This window comes from Pristiophorus japonicus, chromosome 12, assembly GCF_044704955.1.
Source record: "Pristiophorus japonicus isolate sPriJap1 chromosome 12, sPriJap1.hap1, whole genome shotgun sequence".
NCBI classification, from domain to species: Eukaryota; Metazoa; Chordata; class Chondrichthyes; family Pristiophoridae; genus Pristiophorus; species Pristiophorus japonicus.
In genome coordinates this window covers 200,963,633-200,983,565 of record NC_091988.1, presented here as the reverse complement: position 1 = coordinate 200,983,565, position 19,933 = coordinate 200,963,633, and the positions used below count along the sequence as shown (strand labels likewise).

General features: G+C 44.1%; 1 protein-coding gene across 5 annotated transcripts in view; it reads left to right on the top strand.

Annotated features, from left to right (window-relative positions):
• LOC139277658 (double-strand-break repair protein rad21 homolog) overlaps positions 1-15,803 on the top strand; it is a 100,158-nt gene extending 84,355 nt beyond the window's left edge. For all 5 annotated transcript variants that reach the window (XM_070896418.1, XM_070896417.1, XM_070896420.1 and 2 more), the window contains exons 13-15: positions 1,181-1,282; positions 2,790-2,870; positions 14,447-15,803. In XM_070896418.1, the coding sequence (XP_070752519.1) occupies positions 1,181-1,282; positions 2,790-2,870; positions 14,447-14,635 (372 nt within the window). In that variant the 3' untranslated portion in view covers positions 14,636-15,803. The remainder of the gene's footprint in view (positions 1-1,180; positions 1,283-2,789; positions 2,871-14,446) is intronic.
• The last annotated feature ends 4,130 nt before the right edge of the window (positions 15,804-19,933 follow it).

Below are 19,933 nucleotides of genomic sequence, written 5' to 3'. Positions count from 1 at the left end.
GTTGGAAAATGACTGTCAATGCATCCGCTATTTCCAAGGCCACCTTCTTAAGTACTCTGGGATGCAGTGCATCAGGCCCTGGAGATTTATCGGCCTTCAATCCCATCAATTTCCCCAACACAATTTCCCGACTAATAAGGATTTCCCTCAGTTCCTCCTCCTTACTAGACCCTCTGGCCCTTCTTATATCCGGAATGTTGTTAGTGTCCTCCTTAGTGAATACCGAACCAAAGTACTTGTTCAATTGGTCCGCCATTTCTTTGTTCCCCGTTATGACTTCCCCTGATTCTGACTGCAGGGGACCTACATTTGTCTTTACTAACCTTTTTCTCTTTACATATCTATAGAAACTTTTGCAATCCGTCTTAATGTTCCCTGCAAGCTTCTTCTCGTACTCTATTTTCCCTGCCCTAATCAAACCCTTTGTCCTCCTCTGCTGAGTTCTAAATTTCTCCCAGTCTCCGGGTTCGCTGCTATTTCTGGCCAATTTGTATACCACTTCCTTGGCTTTAATACTATCCCTGATTTCCCTTGATAGCCACGGTTGAGCCACCTTTTTTTTATTTTTATGCCAGACAGGAATGTACAATTGTTGTAGTTCATCCATGCGGTCTCTAAATGTCTGCCATTGCCCATCCATAGTCAACCCCTTAAGTATCATTAGCCAATCAATCCTAGCCAATTCACGCCTCATACCTTCAAAGTTACCCTTCTTTAAGTTCTGGACCATGGTCTCTGAATTAACTGTTTCATTCTCCATCCTAATGCAGAATTCCACCATATTATGGTCACTCTTCCCAAGGGGTCTCGCACAACGAGATTGCTAATTAATCCTGTCTCATTACACAACACCCAGTCTAAGATGGCCTCTCCTCTAGTTGGTTCCTCGACATATTGGTCTAGAAAACCATCCCTTATGCACTCCAGGAAATCCTCTTCCACCGTATTGCTTCCAGTTTGGTTAGCCCAATCTATGTGCATATTAAAGTCACCCATTATAACTGCTTCACCCTTATTGCATGCACCCATAATTTCCTGTTTGATGCCCTCCCCAACATTCACAAGTATTCCATGGAGATACTATGGGGGATTGTGGGGGGAAGAGAAGTTTTGTAACATGAATGATAATGCACAAGAACGTATATTGATAATACTTAATAGTTACAAATATTTTTTATAGGCAAACTCTGACATTGACTTAATACCAGTGGAGCTTCCTCTTGATGACTCTTTAGTTGTTCATCTTTCTACTGGAGAAGGTCAGCAAAATGAAGTTGCAGAGGTGAGTAAAATGTAAATGCTCCATGCAACATTGACGGAAATGAGAAAATGAAGAGCTAAGGCTAAACAGAGCTGCGTAAGCTATAAATTCATTTTATAATTAGATCCTTGTGAAAAACAGCTCAATGTCCAACTAATCTAACAGAGTTATTTGACAGATTCATTGAGGTGTAGGTGGAAGAGCAATGGATATCATACTTGACATTTCTAGCTAAAATTGAATTGCATGAAAGGGGAGGCGATCACATGGAAAGGAAATTGGTTGGGAGGTAAAAAGCAGAAAGCTGTTATAAAAGGGACACTTTTGGATTGGCGGGCAATGGCTAGTGGTACCCTCCAACATCGACACTGCTTTCCAGTCTATATAAATGATTTGGGAAAGAGTGGAGGATTTCAAAGTTTGGAGATGATAGTAAGCTTGGAGGTATAAAGGCAAATTTAGCGAGGCTGTGTACCTAGTGGCACAGGCACAATAGCTGAATGGCCTTCTGTGCTGTATGATTCTGTGATAGTGTAAGCTGAATGACCAGAAAATCAGGAGTGCAATGAATCCTGTGTGCTGACCTTCATGCCCAAGTCTCCAATATGCCTTCCATCGAGCAAGGTCTCTGCAACAAAAGCATAATCTCACTAATTTAGCCCACAGAATTAAAAATTACAAAATAAAGTGAGTGGAACAATGGTAGAAGTAGTATAACCTAAATTGGGAAGCACTGGGTTGGGTAGGTAAATAAAGGGATTTAGGGTCTTACTATGTCAAGAAGTATTTCCTCAAGGATGATTAATAGAATGACCTGGGTACTTTAATGGGGTAGTTCGCTGCTGTGTTGGGGGAATGTAGATTTTGATGGAAGGATGAGCTCAATGAACCTCCCTCATCTGTGTTCTTTTTCATGAATTCATGGGATGCTGGCAGGGCTAGCATTTATTGTCCATCTCCAGTTGCCCTGAGAATTGAGTTGGTGGGCCGCCTTCTTGAACTGCTGCATGAAGCCATTTTGATACAATCGAGTAGCTTGCTAGGACAATTGAGAGTTAACCTTGTTGGTGTGGGACTGAAGTCACATATAGGCTAGACCAGTTAAGGACGGCATTAGTGAACCAGTTGGGTTCTTGTACCATGCCAACATCTTCATGGTCACTTTTACTGATGCCAGTTTTTTATTACTGGATTTTCTACTGGATTCAAATTCTCAACCATAGTGGGATTAGAACTCAATCTCTATTATTAGCCCAGGACTCTGGATTATTACAAAAGCAAAATACTACGGATGCTGGAATCTGAAATAAAAACAGAAAAAGCTGGAAATCTCAGCGGGTCAGGCAGCATCTGTGGAGAGAAAAACAGAGTTAATGTTTCGGGTCGACGACCCTTCGTCAGAACCCTCTGAATTATTAGTTTAGTAACATAACCACTACGCTACTTGTGTTTGTCTTAGTGAATTGTGATAGATGTTTTAAAGTGAGAACAGTTAAAATTTTAATCTTCACTCTGATTTATTGCATAGAAGCAAAGTAGAGCAGCAGATCTGGATTATGATGAGACGCGTTGCAACAAAAGAACACAGCACCTTTGGCACAGCCTACAGGTATACATTTTCACAGTACTTCCCTGTATTTACAGGCAAAGCCAACTATCTACTAGTACACATAATGGGCCCAAGTTTCCACACGATAAAAAACGGGCGCCCCTCCAAGCTGGGCGCCTGGTTTTCGCGCCTAAAACTCGCGATTCTGGAGAGCCCTGCAGCTCCTTGTCTGTTTGGCGCGGCGCCCAGGGGGGGCAGAGCCTACACTCATGCTGATTTTGTAAGTGAGAGGGGGCGGGTACTATTTAAATTAGTTTTTTTCCTGCCGGCAACGCTGCGCATCAGAGCGTTCGCGCATGCGCAGTGTGAAAAAAACATTGGCACTCGGCCATTTTTGTAGTTCTTTGTAGCTGTTTAGTTTTTGAAATTTTTTTAATAAAAGCACATTGCCATCAGCACTGAGAAGGCTGCAGGAAGCCTCAGAAAGTTGAGGCAGCAGTTTCCCGACTACCTCCCCCTTTTGCCGTCGGGAAATGGCTCCTCAATTTCTGAGGCTTCCTGCAGCCTTCTGTCTCTTTCCCTCCCGCCGTCTGGAACGGCTTTCCTCCCCCCCCCCCCCCCCACTGCGGTCGGTTGGGTCCCTCCCTCCCGCCCGCCCGCCGTCTGGAACGGCTTCCTTCCCACACACCCCCCGCGTTCGGTCGGTTCCCTCCCGCCCGCCTTCGGGAACGGCTGCCTCGTTTTGTGACGCTTGCTGCAGAATTCTCCGTGCCTGAAGCACTTTCACACAGGTAGGAAGATGGTTTATTTAATCTTTTCTTTGCTTATAAATGTTTATTCAGGTTGGATTTATTTGTATAATATTTGTAGAAGTATAAATAAGGATTTATTGTAGAATTTAATGACTTCCCTCCCCCCCCCCCCACCTCGTTCTGGACGCCTAATTTGTAACCTGCGCCTGATTTTTTAATGTGTAGAACAGGTTTTTTCAGTTCTACAAAAATCTTCACTGGCGCCATTCTACTTTAGTTTGGAGTACGTTTTCACTGTGGAAACTTTCAAATCAGGCGTCAGTGGCCGGACACGCCCCCTTTTGAAGAAAAAATTCTGTTCCAAAGTAGAACTGTTCTACCTGACTAGAACTGCAGAAAAAAAATGTGGAGAATTGCGATTTCTAAGATAGTCCGTTCTCCACCAGTTGCTCCTAAAAAATCAGGCGCAAATCATGTGGAAACTTGGGGCCAATGTGTTTTAAAATTATTCTGTTTGTCATGGCTACTTTAACACCAGGGGAAAGAAATTAGTTAGGGGTGGCCAGTGCAAACTGGGCGCAGGGAACGATCCCTGCTGCTCAATTGAAATTGGACCTCAAGGCTCATTTAAGTTAGACCGCAAGCTGTGGACGCCTCAGCTCCAGGTGTGCAGCTCGCAGGTGAAGCGGACACGGATTTCGAGCTCCTGCAATGCCAGCAGTTGCCCTTGTATAGGTCCTATGGGGAGGTGGGGGGAAGAATCATGCAGGCTCCGGCTACTGTCCTCCTGGGGGTCACAGTGTTTACTCCTGATGAAAATATGACCGCTTCTGTCCTTCCAGCCATGGCCTCTTTGTGCTCCCGGTTAGCCTCTGTGTACTCTGCTTCCCAACCCTATCTGCAGTTTAATTCCGTGAAAACGCCATATCCCTTCAGTATTGCCAAACTCCAGATCTATCCCCAGTGCTGTCAAATGCCAGATTCCCAAGTGCTATAGACCCCATTATCTGATCCAAAAGGCCGCCAAATTCTGGAAAACATGATCTTCGCTGAAACCCCAGATAACGGAGTGCTGCAGACCCTCTTTTTCCCCCCCCCCCCCAATTGTTCCCAAACACTTTAGTTGTCCCACATTCCCTCATGTGCATCCAGACCTTACCCTACCTTACATACTCCTAAACCTCAAGCCCACCTCCCCCCCCCCCCACCACCATACTTCCAAGATCCCAACTCATTGAATGCTCCCAAGCCCAGATGTCAAGGCTCCATCCCTCATGGAACTCCCCGGCAGCAATCGCACGAGTGTCTCCCTGCCCGCGCATCCATTTCTGACGGACCCCACCCCACCCCCATTTCTTTCAGCCTCTGACCCACTCCCCACACCATAATTTCTCTCTCGCTTGTATTTTATCACTTTTGCTACAGCTTCTCTGTGCTGGTAGCTAACATCAACCCAGCAATTGTGCTGCTATTTTAGGCCTTAAAAAAGGTAAAGACCGAGTACATAGATAAAGGAATGCCTGTAAGGGTCATGCAGGTAGATTGGGCCAGGTACAGAAGAGAAGAAATATAGTTAAGAGAAGCCTTGTACAAACTGTGAACGAGTGGGACCAATAGGCAGATCAGCACCACAATGAGAGAATTCTGAGAGACGTACGGAGAAGAATCATAGAAATTTACAGCACAGAAGAAGGCCATTCGGCCCATCATGTCCGTGCCAGCCGACAAGGAGCTTTTCAGGCTAATCCCACTTTCCAGCTCTTGGTCCAATTCAAGTGCATATCCAAGTACTTTTTAAATGTTATAAGGGTTTCTGCCTCTGCCACCCTTTCAGAGTGTGAGTTCCAGACCCCCACCACTCTCTGGGTGAAATAATTTTCTCCTCAAATCCCCTCTAAGCCTCTTACCAATTACTTTAAATCTATGTCACCTGGTTATTGACCCCTCTTCTAAGGGAAATACGTTCATCATAATTTTATACATTTCAATTAGGTCTCCCCTCAGCCTCCTCTGTTACAAAGAAAACAACTCCAGCCTATCCAATCTTTCCTCATAGCTAAAATTCTACAGTCCAGGTAATATCCTTGTAAATCTCCTCTGTACCCTCTCGAGTGCAATCACACCTTTCCTGTAATGTGGTGATCAGAACGGCATGCAGTACTCTAACTGTGGCCTAACTAGTGTTTTATACAGTTCAAGCATAACCTCCCTGCTCTTATAATCTATGCCTCGGCTAATAAAGGCAAGTATCCCACACGCCTTCTGAACCACATTATCTACCTGTCCTGCCACCTTCAGGGATCTGTGGACATGCACTCCAAGCTACCTCTGTCCTCTACACTTCTCAGTGGCCTACCATTTAATGAGTATTCCCTTGCCTTGTTAGTCCTCCCCAAATGCATTACCTCGCACGTCCCCAGATTAAATTCCATTTGCCACTTTTGTGCCCACCTGACCAGTCCATTGATATCTTCCTGCAGTCCACAGCTTTCTTCTTCATTATTAACCACACGGCCAATTTTTGTATCATCTGCAAACTTCTTAATCATACCTCCTACATTCAAGTATAAATCATTGATTTAGATGAGAAAAAGCAAGGGACCTAATACCGAGCCCTGCGGAACCCCACTGGAAACAACCTTCCAGTCACAAAAACACCCATTGACCATTTCCCTTTGCTTCCTGCCTCTGAGCCAATTTTGGATCCAACTTGCCACTTTGCCTTGGATCCCATAGGCTTTTACTTTTGGAACCTTATCAAAAGCCTTGCTAAAATCCATACAGACTACATCAAATACACTACCCTCATTGACCCTCCTTGTTACCTCCTCGACAAATTCAATCAAGTTAATCAGACACGATCTTTCCTTAACAAATCCATGCTGACTATCCTTGATTAATTCTTGTCTTTCTAAATGAAGATTTACACTGTCTCTCTCAATTTTTTCCAGTAGTTTTCCCACCAACGAGGTTTGGCCTACTAGCCTGTAATTACTCGGTCTATCCCTTTCTCACCTTTTAAACAATGGTACCACGCTAGCAGTCCTCCGGGACCACACCTGTAGCCAGAGAGGATTGGAAAATGATTGTCAGAGCTTCTGCTATTTCCTCTCTTGATTCTCTTAACAGCCTGCGATACATTTCATCTGTGCCTGGGGATTTATTCACTTTTAAAGATGCCAGACCCCTTATTACTTACACTCTCACTGTTTATTTCATCTAATATTTCACATTCCTCCTCCCTGATTGCAATGCCTGCATCGCCCCTCTCTTTTGTGAAAACAGCCGCAAAGTATTCATTAAGAACCATACCCGTGTCTAACAAATCAGAGTGGAAGGCACATAGAGTGACACAGAAAAAATTTGAGTTGGAAAAAACAAGTGAAACAATTGCAAGAGAGACAATTTTATTTTTCTGCAGGAGATTAAGTGTATTATGTATTGGATTGCTTGTAACGACAGAATGTTATACTTGGTGGTATAACACAACTGTTACAAAGTAGAATATCCTGCAACACAGTGAGCAATGCCACAGGAGATCTGCTAATAAATGTCAGTTTGAGATCTTGGAAAAAATGGCTTTGTTCGAAGGGCGCAGAACGCTTTAAGATTAATCTACCAGGTAAATTGGCGTTCTCCTGGACATTAGGGCCATTCAAACTGCAGTTGGATCGATAACTGAAGAACAAGGCCTCAGGAGCAGATCGAACCCCCGCCAAAACACTAAAACATGGCAGAGAAGCACTATTGGTGCGAATACATGAGCTTGTTTCTCTTATTTGGAAGGAGGAGAGCATGCCAGGGGATCTCAGAGACGCTGTAATCGTGACCATCTTCAAGAAAGGTGATAAGTCTGATTGCGGTAACGACAGAGAAAGTTATCGCAAGAATCGTCCTCAACTGCCTGCTCCCTGTGCCGGAAGAGCTCCTCCCAGAGTCGCAGTGCGGATTCCGCCCACTAAGGGGCACAATGAACATGATCTTCACCGCGCGACAAATTCAAGAGAAATGCAGGGAACAACACCAACCTCTATACATGGCCTTCTTTGACCTGACAAAGGCCTTTGACACTGTCAACCACGAGGGATTATAGAGCTGTACGCAAAAGTTTGTCACCATCCTCCGCTTACTTCATGATGATATGCAAGCCGTGATCCTGACCAACGAATCCACCACGGACCCAATTTGTGTACGAACCGGGGTGAAGCAAGGCTGTGTCATTGCACCAACACTCTTCTCGATTTTCCTTGCTGCAATGCTACATCTCACTGTCAGTAGGCTTCTCGCTGGAGTGGAGATAATCTATAGAACAAGCGGGAAACTGTTCAACCTCCATCGCCTTCAGACCAGATCCACGGTCATGCCATCCTCTGTCATCGAATTACAATATGCAGATTTCTTTGTCAGAAGCAAGCGGAAACCACGCGGAAGGAGCGCATGACAACCCAAGCACTTCAACCAATGTCCTTTCAACCACTGTCTGCCCAACCTGCGACAGAGACTGTAGTTCCCACATTGGACTAATCAGTCATCTGAGAACTCGACTCCGAGGGACTGCCTAAGAAGAAGGAGTTAGATGCTCGGCTGGGGAGCTGGAATACAACAGGAACAGAATGATGTGAATGGTCATTTTGTCCAAGTTGACTTTTTCTTTTAGTCCGTGCAAGCGTAGCTTTTGAACATCGAGTGTAGGTGTATATTATCCGATGCAATAGCGCCAGTTTTACTCCCCGCCAGAGTTGTGCACTCTTGTATGTATACCTGCATTTGCTTATCTAACGTGCAGTTCCACCTGCTGCTGTTGGTGGCGCCGCTGAGCACACTGGTGTGTAGCAGCGTGATATCGCCGCCAGCAGGAAAGACAGTGATACTGCAGCCTTATGTGGCATTTAACCGCCATGAGCCAAAGGTGGGCAGAGGAAACGTTACAAGGACACCCTCAAAGCCTCCCTGATAAAGTGGAACATCCTCACTGACACCTGGGAGTCCCTGGCCAAGTGGAGGAAGTGCATCCCGGACGGCGCTGAGCACTTTGAGTCTCATCGCCGAGAGCATGCAGAAATCAAGTGCAGGCAGCAGAAAGAGTGTGCGGCAAACCTGTCCCACCCTCCCTTGCCCTCAACGACTATCTGTCCCACCTGTGACAAGGACTGTGGCTCTCGTATTGGACTGTTCAGCCACCTAAGGACTCATTTTAAGAGTGGAAGCAAGTCTTCCTCAATTCCGAGGACTGCCTATGATGATGATGATTAACCGCCGTGAAAATTTGAGGTGCACTGCATTATCGGTGTGGATGTATAACCAAACAGGCCAGGTTCTGTCTGACTCCTTCTTCATTCTTGATTCAATTGATTTACAATAGGGTAGATTGGATCATGTTTCCAAAATTGAAGCTTTTTACTATGCCACTCGGGTAACTGTACAGGAAGCGTCACTTGATAGGTTTGGTTTAGAAACATTTACACCATCGTAAATTATAACTTGGTGCACTCACTAAAATTCATTTTTTGCCCATGTTGTGGATAATAAGCTGTCCTGTGAGAGCCTCACGTTTATTTTTATCCATAACTAGTTTATTTTCCAGCAGACAATAGACTGAAAATCCACAGGGCTTCAGGCACACTCCTGCCAAAACCAGGTCAGTAGGGTAGCAGAAGAACCAGAGCTCGTATACATCGGCTCGCGGCCTCTGCTGCTATTTTCACAACTCCGTTCACAAAACATGATGCCCTGCATTAGATCAAGGGCAAGGGGCTCCCAGGTTGGGATTTCCCTCTGTTGCAATCTGAGATCTGCAGGTACTCCGGATGAAATGAGATATACCAGCTAGCAGGAGTGATCCTCGTCTGGGGTGGGAGTGGAGGGAGAGGGGGTGTGGGAAAGGGGTTAGACCTGCATTCCTGAAGAACTCTAGCAGCATCAAATATGAATCAGCTCCCATTGCAAGAGGTTAATAGGCCCTGTGAAAATTCAAGTTGAAGCTGCTACCAAAAAGCCAAGTGCTGCATCCCCCAACCCTGGACACAGCCACAGAGGTTCCAAGCAAACGATTCCCAGCACTTGCGCTGAGGGAAGAAACTGATAGATGTCAGTGACCCATGTGTGTCAGCTGTGGCTCAGTGTGTAGCACGCTTATCTCTGAATCAAAAGGTTGTGGGTTCAAGTCCCACTGGAGAATTGAGCACATAATCCAGGATGATACTCCAGTGCAATACTGAGGGAGTGCTGCACTGTCAAAGGTGCGGTCTTTCAGATGAGACGTTAATACGAGGCCTTGTCTGACCTCTCAGGTGGTCATGAAAGATCCTATGGCACTATTTTGAAGAGCAAGGGAGTTGCCCCCGGTGTCCTGGCCAATATTTATCCTTCAACCAACATCACTATAACAAATTATCTGGTCATTATCACATTGCTGTTTGTGGGTGCTTGCTCTGTGCAAATTAGCTGCCACGTCTACTACAGTACAACAGCGACTACACTTCAAAAGTACTTCACTGGATGTAAAGCATTTTGCGATGTCCTGAGGTCGTGAAAAGCACTATATAAATGCATGTTATTTCTTTCATATATTTGTCTGATTAGCTGTCCTAAAGCAACAACTATGGGTGCAGTCAGATTAAGTTTATAAAGTGCCCAGGAGGATGAAACATAGAAACTAGGTGCAGGAGTAGGCCATTCGGCCCTTCGAGCCTGCACCGCCATTCAATGAGTTCATGGCTGAACATGCAACTTCAGTACCCCATTCCTGCTTTCTCGCCATACCCCTTGATCCCCCTAGTAGTAAGGACTACATCTAACTCCTTTTTGAATATATTTAGTGAATTGGCCTCAACTACTTTCTGTGGTCGAGAATTCCACAGGTTCACAATTCTCTGGGTGAAGAAGTTTTTCCTCATCTCGGTCCTAAATGGCTTACCCCTTATCCTTAGACTGTGACCCCTGGTTCTGGACTTCCCCAACATTGGGAACATTCTTCCTGCATCTAACCTGTCTAAACCCGTCAGAATTTTAAACGTTTCTATGAGATCCCCTCTCATTCTTCTGAATTCCAGTGAATACAAGCCCAATTGATCCAGTCTTTCTTGATAGTCAGTCCCGCCATCCCGGGAATCAGTCTGGTGAACCTTCGCTGCACTCCCTCAATAGCAAGAATGTCCTTCCTCAAGTTAGGAGACCAAAACTGTACACAATACTCCAGGTGTGGCCTCACCAAGGCCCTGTACAAAAGTAGTAACACCTCCCTGCCCCTGTACTCAAATCCCCTCGCTATGAAGGCCAACATGCCATTTGCTTTCTTAACCGCCTGCTGTACCTGCATGCCAACCTTCAATGACTGATGTACCATGACACCCAGATCCCGTTGCACCTCCCCTTTTCCTAATCTGTCACCATTCAGATAATAGTCTGTCACTCTGTTTTTACCACTAAAGTGAATAACCTCACATTTATCCACATTATACTTCATCTGCCATGCATTTACCCACTTGGAGATTTGGAGATACTACATTTAATCCCCTCGTCTAAATCATCAATGTACAATGTAAACAGCTGGGGCCCCAGCACAGAACCTTGCGGTACCCCACTAGTCACTGCCTGCCATTCTGAAAAGTACCCATTTACTCCTACTCTTTGCTTCCTGTCTGCCAACCAGTTCTCAATCCACGTCAGCACACTACTCCCAATCCCATGTGCTTTAACTTTGCACATTAATCTCTTGTGTGGGATCTTGTCGAAAGCCTTCTGAAAGTCCAAATACACCACATCAACTGGTTCTCCCTTGTCCACTCTACTGGAAACATCCTCAAAAAATTCCAGAAGATTTGTCAAGCATGATTTCCCTTTCACAAATCCATGCTGACTTGGACCTATCATGTCACCTCTTTCCAAATGCGCTGTTATGACATCCTTAATAATTGATTTAATCATTTTACCCACTACCGATGTCAGGCTGACCGGTCTATAATTCCCTGTTTTCTCTCTCCCTCCTTTTTTAAAAAGTGGGGTTACATTGGCTAAACACAGTAGCACCAGTTTTGACAGTTATGAACAGCTCCAACTTTGCAGGGATGGAACAATGACAGTGTAACTTTGTTGTAGGGGTACGGTAGTGTGGTGGTTATGTTACTGGACTAGTAACCCAGCAGAACATGAGTTCAAATCCCACCACTGCAGTTTAAGAATTTGAAATCAGTTTTATAAGGCTGGGATTGAAGCTTTTTGATTGTTAATTAAAAACCAAACTGATTCACTGATGTCCTTTAGGAAACCTACTAACCTAACCCAATCTGCCCTGTATATGACTCCAGTCTCACACCAGTGTGGTTGATTCTTAATTTCCCTCTGAAGTGGCCCAACAAGCCACTCAGTTCAGGGCAATAAGGAATGGGTAATAAATGCCAGTAATACCCACATCCCGAAAATGAATTAAAAATAACGATCTCTAGAAGTTACTATCTTAGACTGCTCGGGTTTTACACTGGGTATAACAAGCTGAGACCTCCTGGGCACTTTTTAAACTTAGCCAGAGTTGTTTTAAATGTTTTGAGAAAACAAGCACAAAACTGTCTTGTGGCCATGAAAGTTTGATGGGGTACCATAAGTAAGATTTGGCATGATTAGAAGCAATTCTGTAACAGTGCATCCAATTTTTTTTATATTCGTTCCTGGGATGTGGCATCGCTGGCAAGTCCAGCATTTATTGTCAATCTCTAATTGCCCTTGAGAAGGTGGTGGTGAGCCGCCTTCCTCGACCGCTATAGTCCGTGTGCTGAAGGTACACTCGCAGTGCTGTCAGGGAGGGAGTTCCAGGATTTTGACCCAGCAACGATGAAGGATCGGCGATATATTTCTAAGTCAGGATGGTGTGGAACTTGGAGGTGGGGGTGTTCCCATGTGCCTGCTATCCTTGTCCTTCTAGGTGGTAGAGGTCGCGGATTTGGGAGGTGCTGCCGAAGAAGCCTTGGCGAGTTGCTGCAGTGAATCTTGTAGATGGTACACACTGCAGCCACGGTGCGCCGGTGGTGGATGGAGTGAATGTTGAAGGTGGTGGATGGGGTGCCAATCAAGCGGGCTGCTTTGTCCTCGATGGTGTCGAGCTTCTGTGACTTTGGACTGCTTCATTATCTGAGGAGATTTAAAAGTGAGTCCCAGATGTCAACAGAGCTAACAATTGCACAACTATAGGTTGTTTCAGCTGCACAGCGGCAATCTACATGTCTTCTCTGCATCCTCCCTGTAGTGGAAATTACACCTGCTCCCACTTAAAATGTATTTTTTTCCATGACTCAGAACTATGGAGCTCGTTATCTCCCTCAATATTTCCTTCCACCTAAAACCTGCAAGCTTTTTAAATCCAAACCTAATTGTTACTTCTTGATTTATTTAATCTCTGCTACCCTTTTCAATCCTGCATCCTCGGCCATTTTCCTATAATTAGGTTTCTTAGTCTATAAAAAAATAAACATGTGCTATCTGACATTTAAGGGTGGAATCATAATTCTCAGACATACCTTCCTACATGATAAGTAACAACATGAAATAAATTCATGTATTAGTGTAATGTAAAACTGCAGGAATATTGTTTGCCAGCAAATTCCTGATAAAGTACATGCTGCATCAGAATTAGACACTCCTTTTTAGAATTACTTCATCCTATGTTACCAGCACAGTCATTTTGAGTGCACTTGCACGATACAGTTGTGATATATGAGTACTCTACTGGATTAAATTCAGCTGAGCAATAGGCATCACTCAGTTTTGATTTATTTCCCGATCTACTTTCTACCTAATCGGCAGTGAATCTTCTGTTTTTTTTCTTGTTCGCTGTCCGTTCATTCTGGTGAATTTGGATCTCCCGAGATAGTACTCCTGCCATCTCTCTGAAGGCGTTGACCAATATAAAATGCTAAAATCAAACACCCTGTTCTGCCATTAACTTCACTTAGGAATGGAAATGACCTATCTCACCTTGTTCATGGGTGTTGTGAGCTGCCCACCCCCCTGCATTTGCCAGCCTTCCTTCTGGTCAGTACCCAATGAAGAACAGCGCCAGGTAAAAACTAAATGAGGTTCAGGAAGCTGGTATGGTGCCAGACTCCCCAACAACAACAACTTGTATTTATATAGCGCCTTTAACGTAATGAAATGTCTCAAGGCGCTTCACAGGAGTATTATGAGATAAAAATTTGACACCGAGCCGCAAGAGTAGAAATTACCAAAGCAGGTGACCAAAGAGGTATGTTTTAAGGAGCGTCTTAAAGGAGAAAAGAGAGGCGGAGAGGTTTGGGCAGAGAGTGCCAGAGCTTGGGGCCCAGGCAACAGAAGGCACTGTTACCAATGGTTGAGCGATTATAATCAGGGATGCTCAAGAGGGCAGAATTAGAGGAGTGTAGACATCATGGGGGGGGGGGGGGCGGCTGAAGGAGATTATAGAGATAGGGAGGGGCAAGGGCATGGAGGGATTTGAAAACAAGGATGAGAATTTTGAAATCGAGGTGTTGCCAGACCGGGAGCCAATGTAGTTCAGCGAGCACAGGGGTGATGGGTGAACGGGACTTGGTGCGAGTTAGGACATGGGGCAGCAGAGTTTTGGATGACCTCCAGTTTACAGAGTGTGGAAGATGGGAGGCCAGCCAGGAGAGCTTTGGAATAGTCAAGTACATAAGTACTCCTCATTTTTGTCTACCCTACTGTTCCATCACAAACCCCTTGCTTCATGATTTTAGACTTTTGTATGCTTTTGAACTTTGATGGTGTTCTGCACAGTTAGTGTTGCCCCTTCACCTGGGGCTTCGATTTTTTTTTTAAAGCATCACTTTTCACCTGGCTATTTTCCATGCTGTTAATGGCAGCGTCCATTCATTTTACTTCTGTTTTTTTTTGTAGCGGATCCATAACAGAACAGGTGCAAAATTCTTCAGCTTACTGGAGCTGTGCAGGAACAACAATCGCAAACAGGCTTCTGCTAAATTCTACAGTTTCCTGATGCTTAAGAAACAATTAGTGCTCGAACTCACCCAAAAAGAACCCTATAGTGACATCATTGCAACCCCAGGAGCAACATTTGCCCTCTGAGTACTTAACTGGTATTGTTTTTGTCTCGTTTAAAATAGCCTTCAGAATTACAAGAAATATTTTTATACCTTCTAATGTTAAATAATTACAACATATGATTCAAATGATGCAGACTATTCACATTCCTCAAGTCACAAATGTCTTAAAATAAACTATTTTTTAATTTTTCTGACCTGAGATACTACAACAGTCCTCCTGGGATAAAGGGAGAGTTTAACACTTACAAGTAAATTTAAACATACTGAGCAATCCCAAAAACCTGTTTAAACTCTCAGAATTAGTTGGACTCTGGAAAGAGTCAAAAAAGATTCCCATCAGATCTACTGCTTCAGTAGCTTGGTACCAAAATTCCCCTTTAATGACCGGAGTGTAGCTTAACATGTGAAGAGAATTCAAAGGGCATTAAATGAAGGTCAGCTTAAAGCACTACAGCAGTACCATGGCTCTGCTTCCACTGGTTAGCGACAGTGAGGTTAGCAGTTGCTCAGAATGGGTACTTCGGTCCAGCTGTCCTCTACTTGCATTTACTCACCAATGTTCAGTCCCACTAAGTTAACTTAAAGGGCAGATTTTCCTGATCCTCTGCATTGGAACATTGGACTGACTTGGGCTCAACCAATACAGGAAAATTGTGACGGTGCCCACCCGAGTATCTTGCCTCCACCATGCCCAGTAGCCCCAGAGACAAGTCTAGGTAAGCTACCCTCAAAAATCTTCATTGGTTGTCGATGCACTTATTTACCTTGGTATGTTGTGAATGTCTTTATTCTATCATTGTGTCCCGTTAGCATTGAAAGTGTTCAGCGAGATTACACATTTCTTTACATCAGCATAATTTCAATCATAAAAATATTATTGTAAAGAGTTAGTTTAAAAGTTTTTTGTTTTCACTGTTTTTTGTATTTAAATGCAGTTGTATTGTTGCAAATAGCTTAATTTGCTCCACACTCTGTTTCTGGATACTTGTTATAGTCATCCCTTGTGGCTATGCTCACTTTGAAGACAGGTAATTATTTTTCTTTATCCAGAGGTATTGCCACAAAATAATCTGTATTTGCTTCTGTCACTCAGTGGGGAGTGTTTGTTTTGTGGTCTTTGGAACGATGGTGTTTGGCTGTGATTATTTAACCTTTACATGTAAATAAACATGTTTGCTGGTGTTTGCAAACAGTGGGCTGGCAGAGTCTTTCATTGCGCAGGTGTGCATTCATTATGGATATTAGCTTTTTGACAGGCCAAGAAATATGCTTTGGGAGATTGGATTTAAAACATTCACAGCAACACAGAATCAATCATTGTAATATGTCAACATTTTATTTAACATTAATTTAGTTGCATTTTTTTTAAAAAGCAGTGTGTACAAATACAATTGTATAGCAATGCAGCATAAAGCCGAGAACAGTAAAAGGTCATTTGGCCTAACAAGGTTGTTCCAATTCAGGCTACTTCCCAATACTTGTGCCCACCACAAAAAACAGCTTCCGATGAGCTGGAAGTCGACCTTTTGGGTGAAGAAACAATGAAGTCGACCTTTTGGGTGAAGAAACAATGAACCCTTATACTGTTGAGTATGACTGGAAATAGTATGGATATCACCGCATTCTCCTGAGCTCTCAAAATCAGTGGAAAAACGCCTGCTAACAGACCATAACCTTTTGGCTAAACTAGTTCAAATTTATTGCAAGAATAAGTCAGCGCACTAGAAAGGAATACATTATTTACCTTTCACTGGTACATTCATCTGTTTTCTTTGGGATTCTTAGTCCTTTTCCAGAGGTCATACAAGGTCTGTAGCATTGAGGAGTTCTGTCTTGCCCCTGTGATATCTGGTTATATGTTTGAATCACGTGAACTAGTGACAGCAAATGCTTCTTGTATTTATTCCCAACTGAGCTGCTTGTTGATACAGATCTGTCAGTGAAAATCAGAACAAAGACACATTATAGTAAGAGATAGCTGCATTCCATGCACCAACCTGATTAGATACAGGTTCAGCTCTCTCATATCCACATAACGCCTCGATGGCCTATAATGGGATTAAAAATAGAAGCAGCTGTCTGACTTGTAGAAGAAAACCCCTGTCCTGTGCCCTGCATCCCCAACAGCTCTGGCATCGTGTTGGAACTAATAGGACAAGAAAAGTTCCCTCTGTAAGGCTTAGTTATCTACTCGATCAACTCCCTGAGCAATCAAATATAACAATAGGGTCTATTAGTGACAGTGACCGAATGAAAGGTTGTTTCTCTTTGGGATTCTGCCATGCTCATATTATCCTGCCAACTGGCAAAACCCAAGCACTGAAACATAGAGCAGAAGAAAAGTCAGGAACGGAAAAAGGCCATTCAGTCCATTGAAGCATGTCCCAGATCTTCCTGGCTACCATCCAGCTGCATCTTACACATCCCTACTGTTTTTGTCTTTACAACTTTACCTGGCAAATTGTTCCAAACATTTGGCAATCTAGAGTAAAGAGAATCGCTTTTACCCCAGAGTGGGTTTCGGGTAGGTGGGGTGCATGGGTGAGTGAAACACACGCACAGGTTTAAATTTAAGGCCCAAGTTTTTTAACTCCCGGGCCTCAATGCTACTAATCCACTTCCTGCCCGGAACGGGAGTGAGGAGGGCAAAAAGTGGCTGTCTGCAGGCAAAGATCGGGAGGCTCTTGGCCATAAGTGGCAGGGAGGGGGGATTTGGGAGGATCTCGCAGGAGTCCGGGGCAATGGAGACCCTGACTTTTCTTGAGGCCTGGAAGAGTACTCCTGCTCCACAAAGGTAAGTTTTAGAAAGGCCTCTTCTGTCTTGGGACCAGCATCTGCCTAGCAGGAAAGCAGGTCCCAGTTAGAATTGGGACGTAATAAGGACCCCGATTTGCGTATGTTTATGAGGCTCCCACCTGCTTTAGGCAGGCATCTCACCCCCTGCAAAATGCTGCAGGTTAGCATCGCAGACGGTCGGGATCTGAGACGGATATGTTTATATCTGCCGGGCGGTTAGGGTTAAAATCGAATCCAAGGAGCTTTTCCTAAGATCTGCTTTAAAGTTATTTATAATTGTCTGGGATGTGCTTTGGGATGTCCTGAGGCTATGAAAGATGCTAGATTAATGCAAGTTCTTTTCTTTTTCTCATTTATCTTCTCCTTTTACTGGCTTAATTTGAAGTAATATTCAGCAGGAAATGAGAGGGGCCAGCAGAAAATGTAGAGAACGGTCCAATGTCCAGATCAAGACTGTCTGAGAAGGAGGGCAACAATCCTGAGCAGTTTAATTAAACTCTCAATAAAGGGGCCAACCTTGGGATTTGTGTGGTTCACTGCTCCCTGTAGTACTTCTAACAATGCCAACATCAATCAGCCCCGCAGTAACTCAGTAGAGGAAACCATTGCTGATATGGTAAACCCATCCTTACATGCACACATTCTCACCTTGTTGCCTAATTAGCTTTGGTTAAATTATCCGCGTACTCCATTGTGAGATGGTGCCTCCTATTCGACGTTCTGTCCATTCTGCACTGACAGATAAAATGGTGGATTTTGAAATACAAAAGAAATAATCCCCAGCAGACGATACAGTTGCATTAAAGAGCGCAGAAAGAAGTCAATAGTAACAAATTAAATATCTGCAAACACAGTCATCAAAGGCATTTTGCAGCAAAATACAGATCAGTTTAGGTATGTAAGTTGGTGAAATTGCCATAAAAGCAACACTGGTAGGTTGCAAAGGCAATGGCAAACGAGCTGCTCCAAAAGTTTTATTTATGGTCTTTTTCTCAACCTATAAATAAAATATCAGTTAAGAAAATATTTAGAAATTTTAATCAACAAGTCTGAATTAAACTTCATTTAGTGTTAAATGAAGGTTTAAAGAGGCACACCATTTCTTACAAGTGGAGAGATCCAGAAAGCGAGGGGGTGTATTGTCCCCTTGAGGTGCTACTATGGTACATGAGGTAAAGAAAGGATTTTTCTTGTTGGCAGTCAAAGGAAATCTTCCCAGAGACCAGTAATCTAAAGAGCCTGGCAGAAGATGACAACAGGGTGATTGCTCTCTTAACACCATAAAAACCTACTGCAAATGTGGAATAAAGTGACAAATCGAAGGAATAATACCAGGATGAATCTGTCCTGAGGATGCATTCAACAAAGTATGTCCTGCTACTCTTCTACTGTTCACTCCTCTAAATCACTCATTCAACCTTAGGGTCCTTTGAATAGAAACATAGAAAATAGGTGCAGGAGTAGGCCATTCGGCCCTTCTAGCCTGCACCGCCATTCAATGAGTTCATGGCTGAACATTCAACTTCAGTACCCCATTCCTGCTTTCTCGCCATACCCCTTGATCTGCCTAGTAGTAAGGACCTCATCTAACTCCTTTTTGAATATATTTAGTGAATTGGCCTCAACAACTTTCTGTGGTAGAGAATTCCACAGGTTCACCACTCTCTGGGTGAAGAAGTTCCTCCGCATCTCGGTCCTAAATGGCTTACCCCTTATCCTTAGACTGTGACCTCTGGTTCTGGACTTCCCCAACATTGGGAACATTCTTCCTGCATCCAACCTGTCTAACCCCGTCAGAATTTTAAATGTTTCTATGAGGTCCCCTCTCATTCTTCTGAACTCCAGTGAATACAAGCCCAGTTGATCCAGTCTTTCTTGATAGGTCAGTCCCGCCATCCCGGGAATCAGTCTGGTGAACCTTCGCTGCACTCCCTCAATAGCAAGAATGTCCTTCCTCAAGTTAGGAGACCAAAACTGTACACAATACTCCAGGTGTGGCCTCACCAATGCCCTGTACAACTGTAGCAACACCTCCCTGCCCCTGTACTCAAATCCCCTTGCTATGAAGGCCAACATGCCATTTGCTTTCTTAACCGCCTGCTGCACCTGCATGCCAACCTTCAATGACTGATGTACCATGACACCCAGGTCTCTTTGCACCTCCCCTTTTCCTAATCTGTCACCATTCAGATAATAGTCTGTCTCTCTGTTTTTACCACCAAAGTGGATAACCTCACATTTATCCACATTATACTTCATCTGCCATGCATTTGCCCACTCACCTAACCTATCCAAGTCGCTCTGCAGCCTCACAGCATCCTCCTCGCAGCTCACACTGCCACCCAACTTAGTGTCATCCGCAAATTTGGAGATACTACATTTAATCCCCTCATCTAAATCATTAATGTACAGTGTAAACAGCTGGGGCCCCAGCACAGAACCTTGCGGTACCCCACTAGTCACTGCCTGCCATTCTGAAAAGTCCCCATTTACTCCTACTCTTTGCTTCCTGTCTGACAACCAG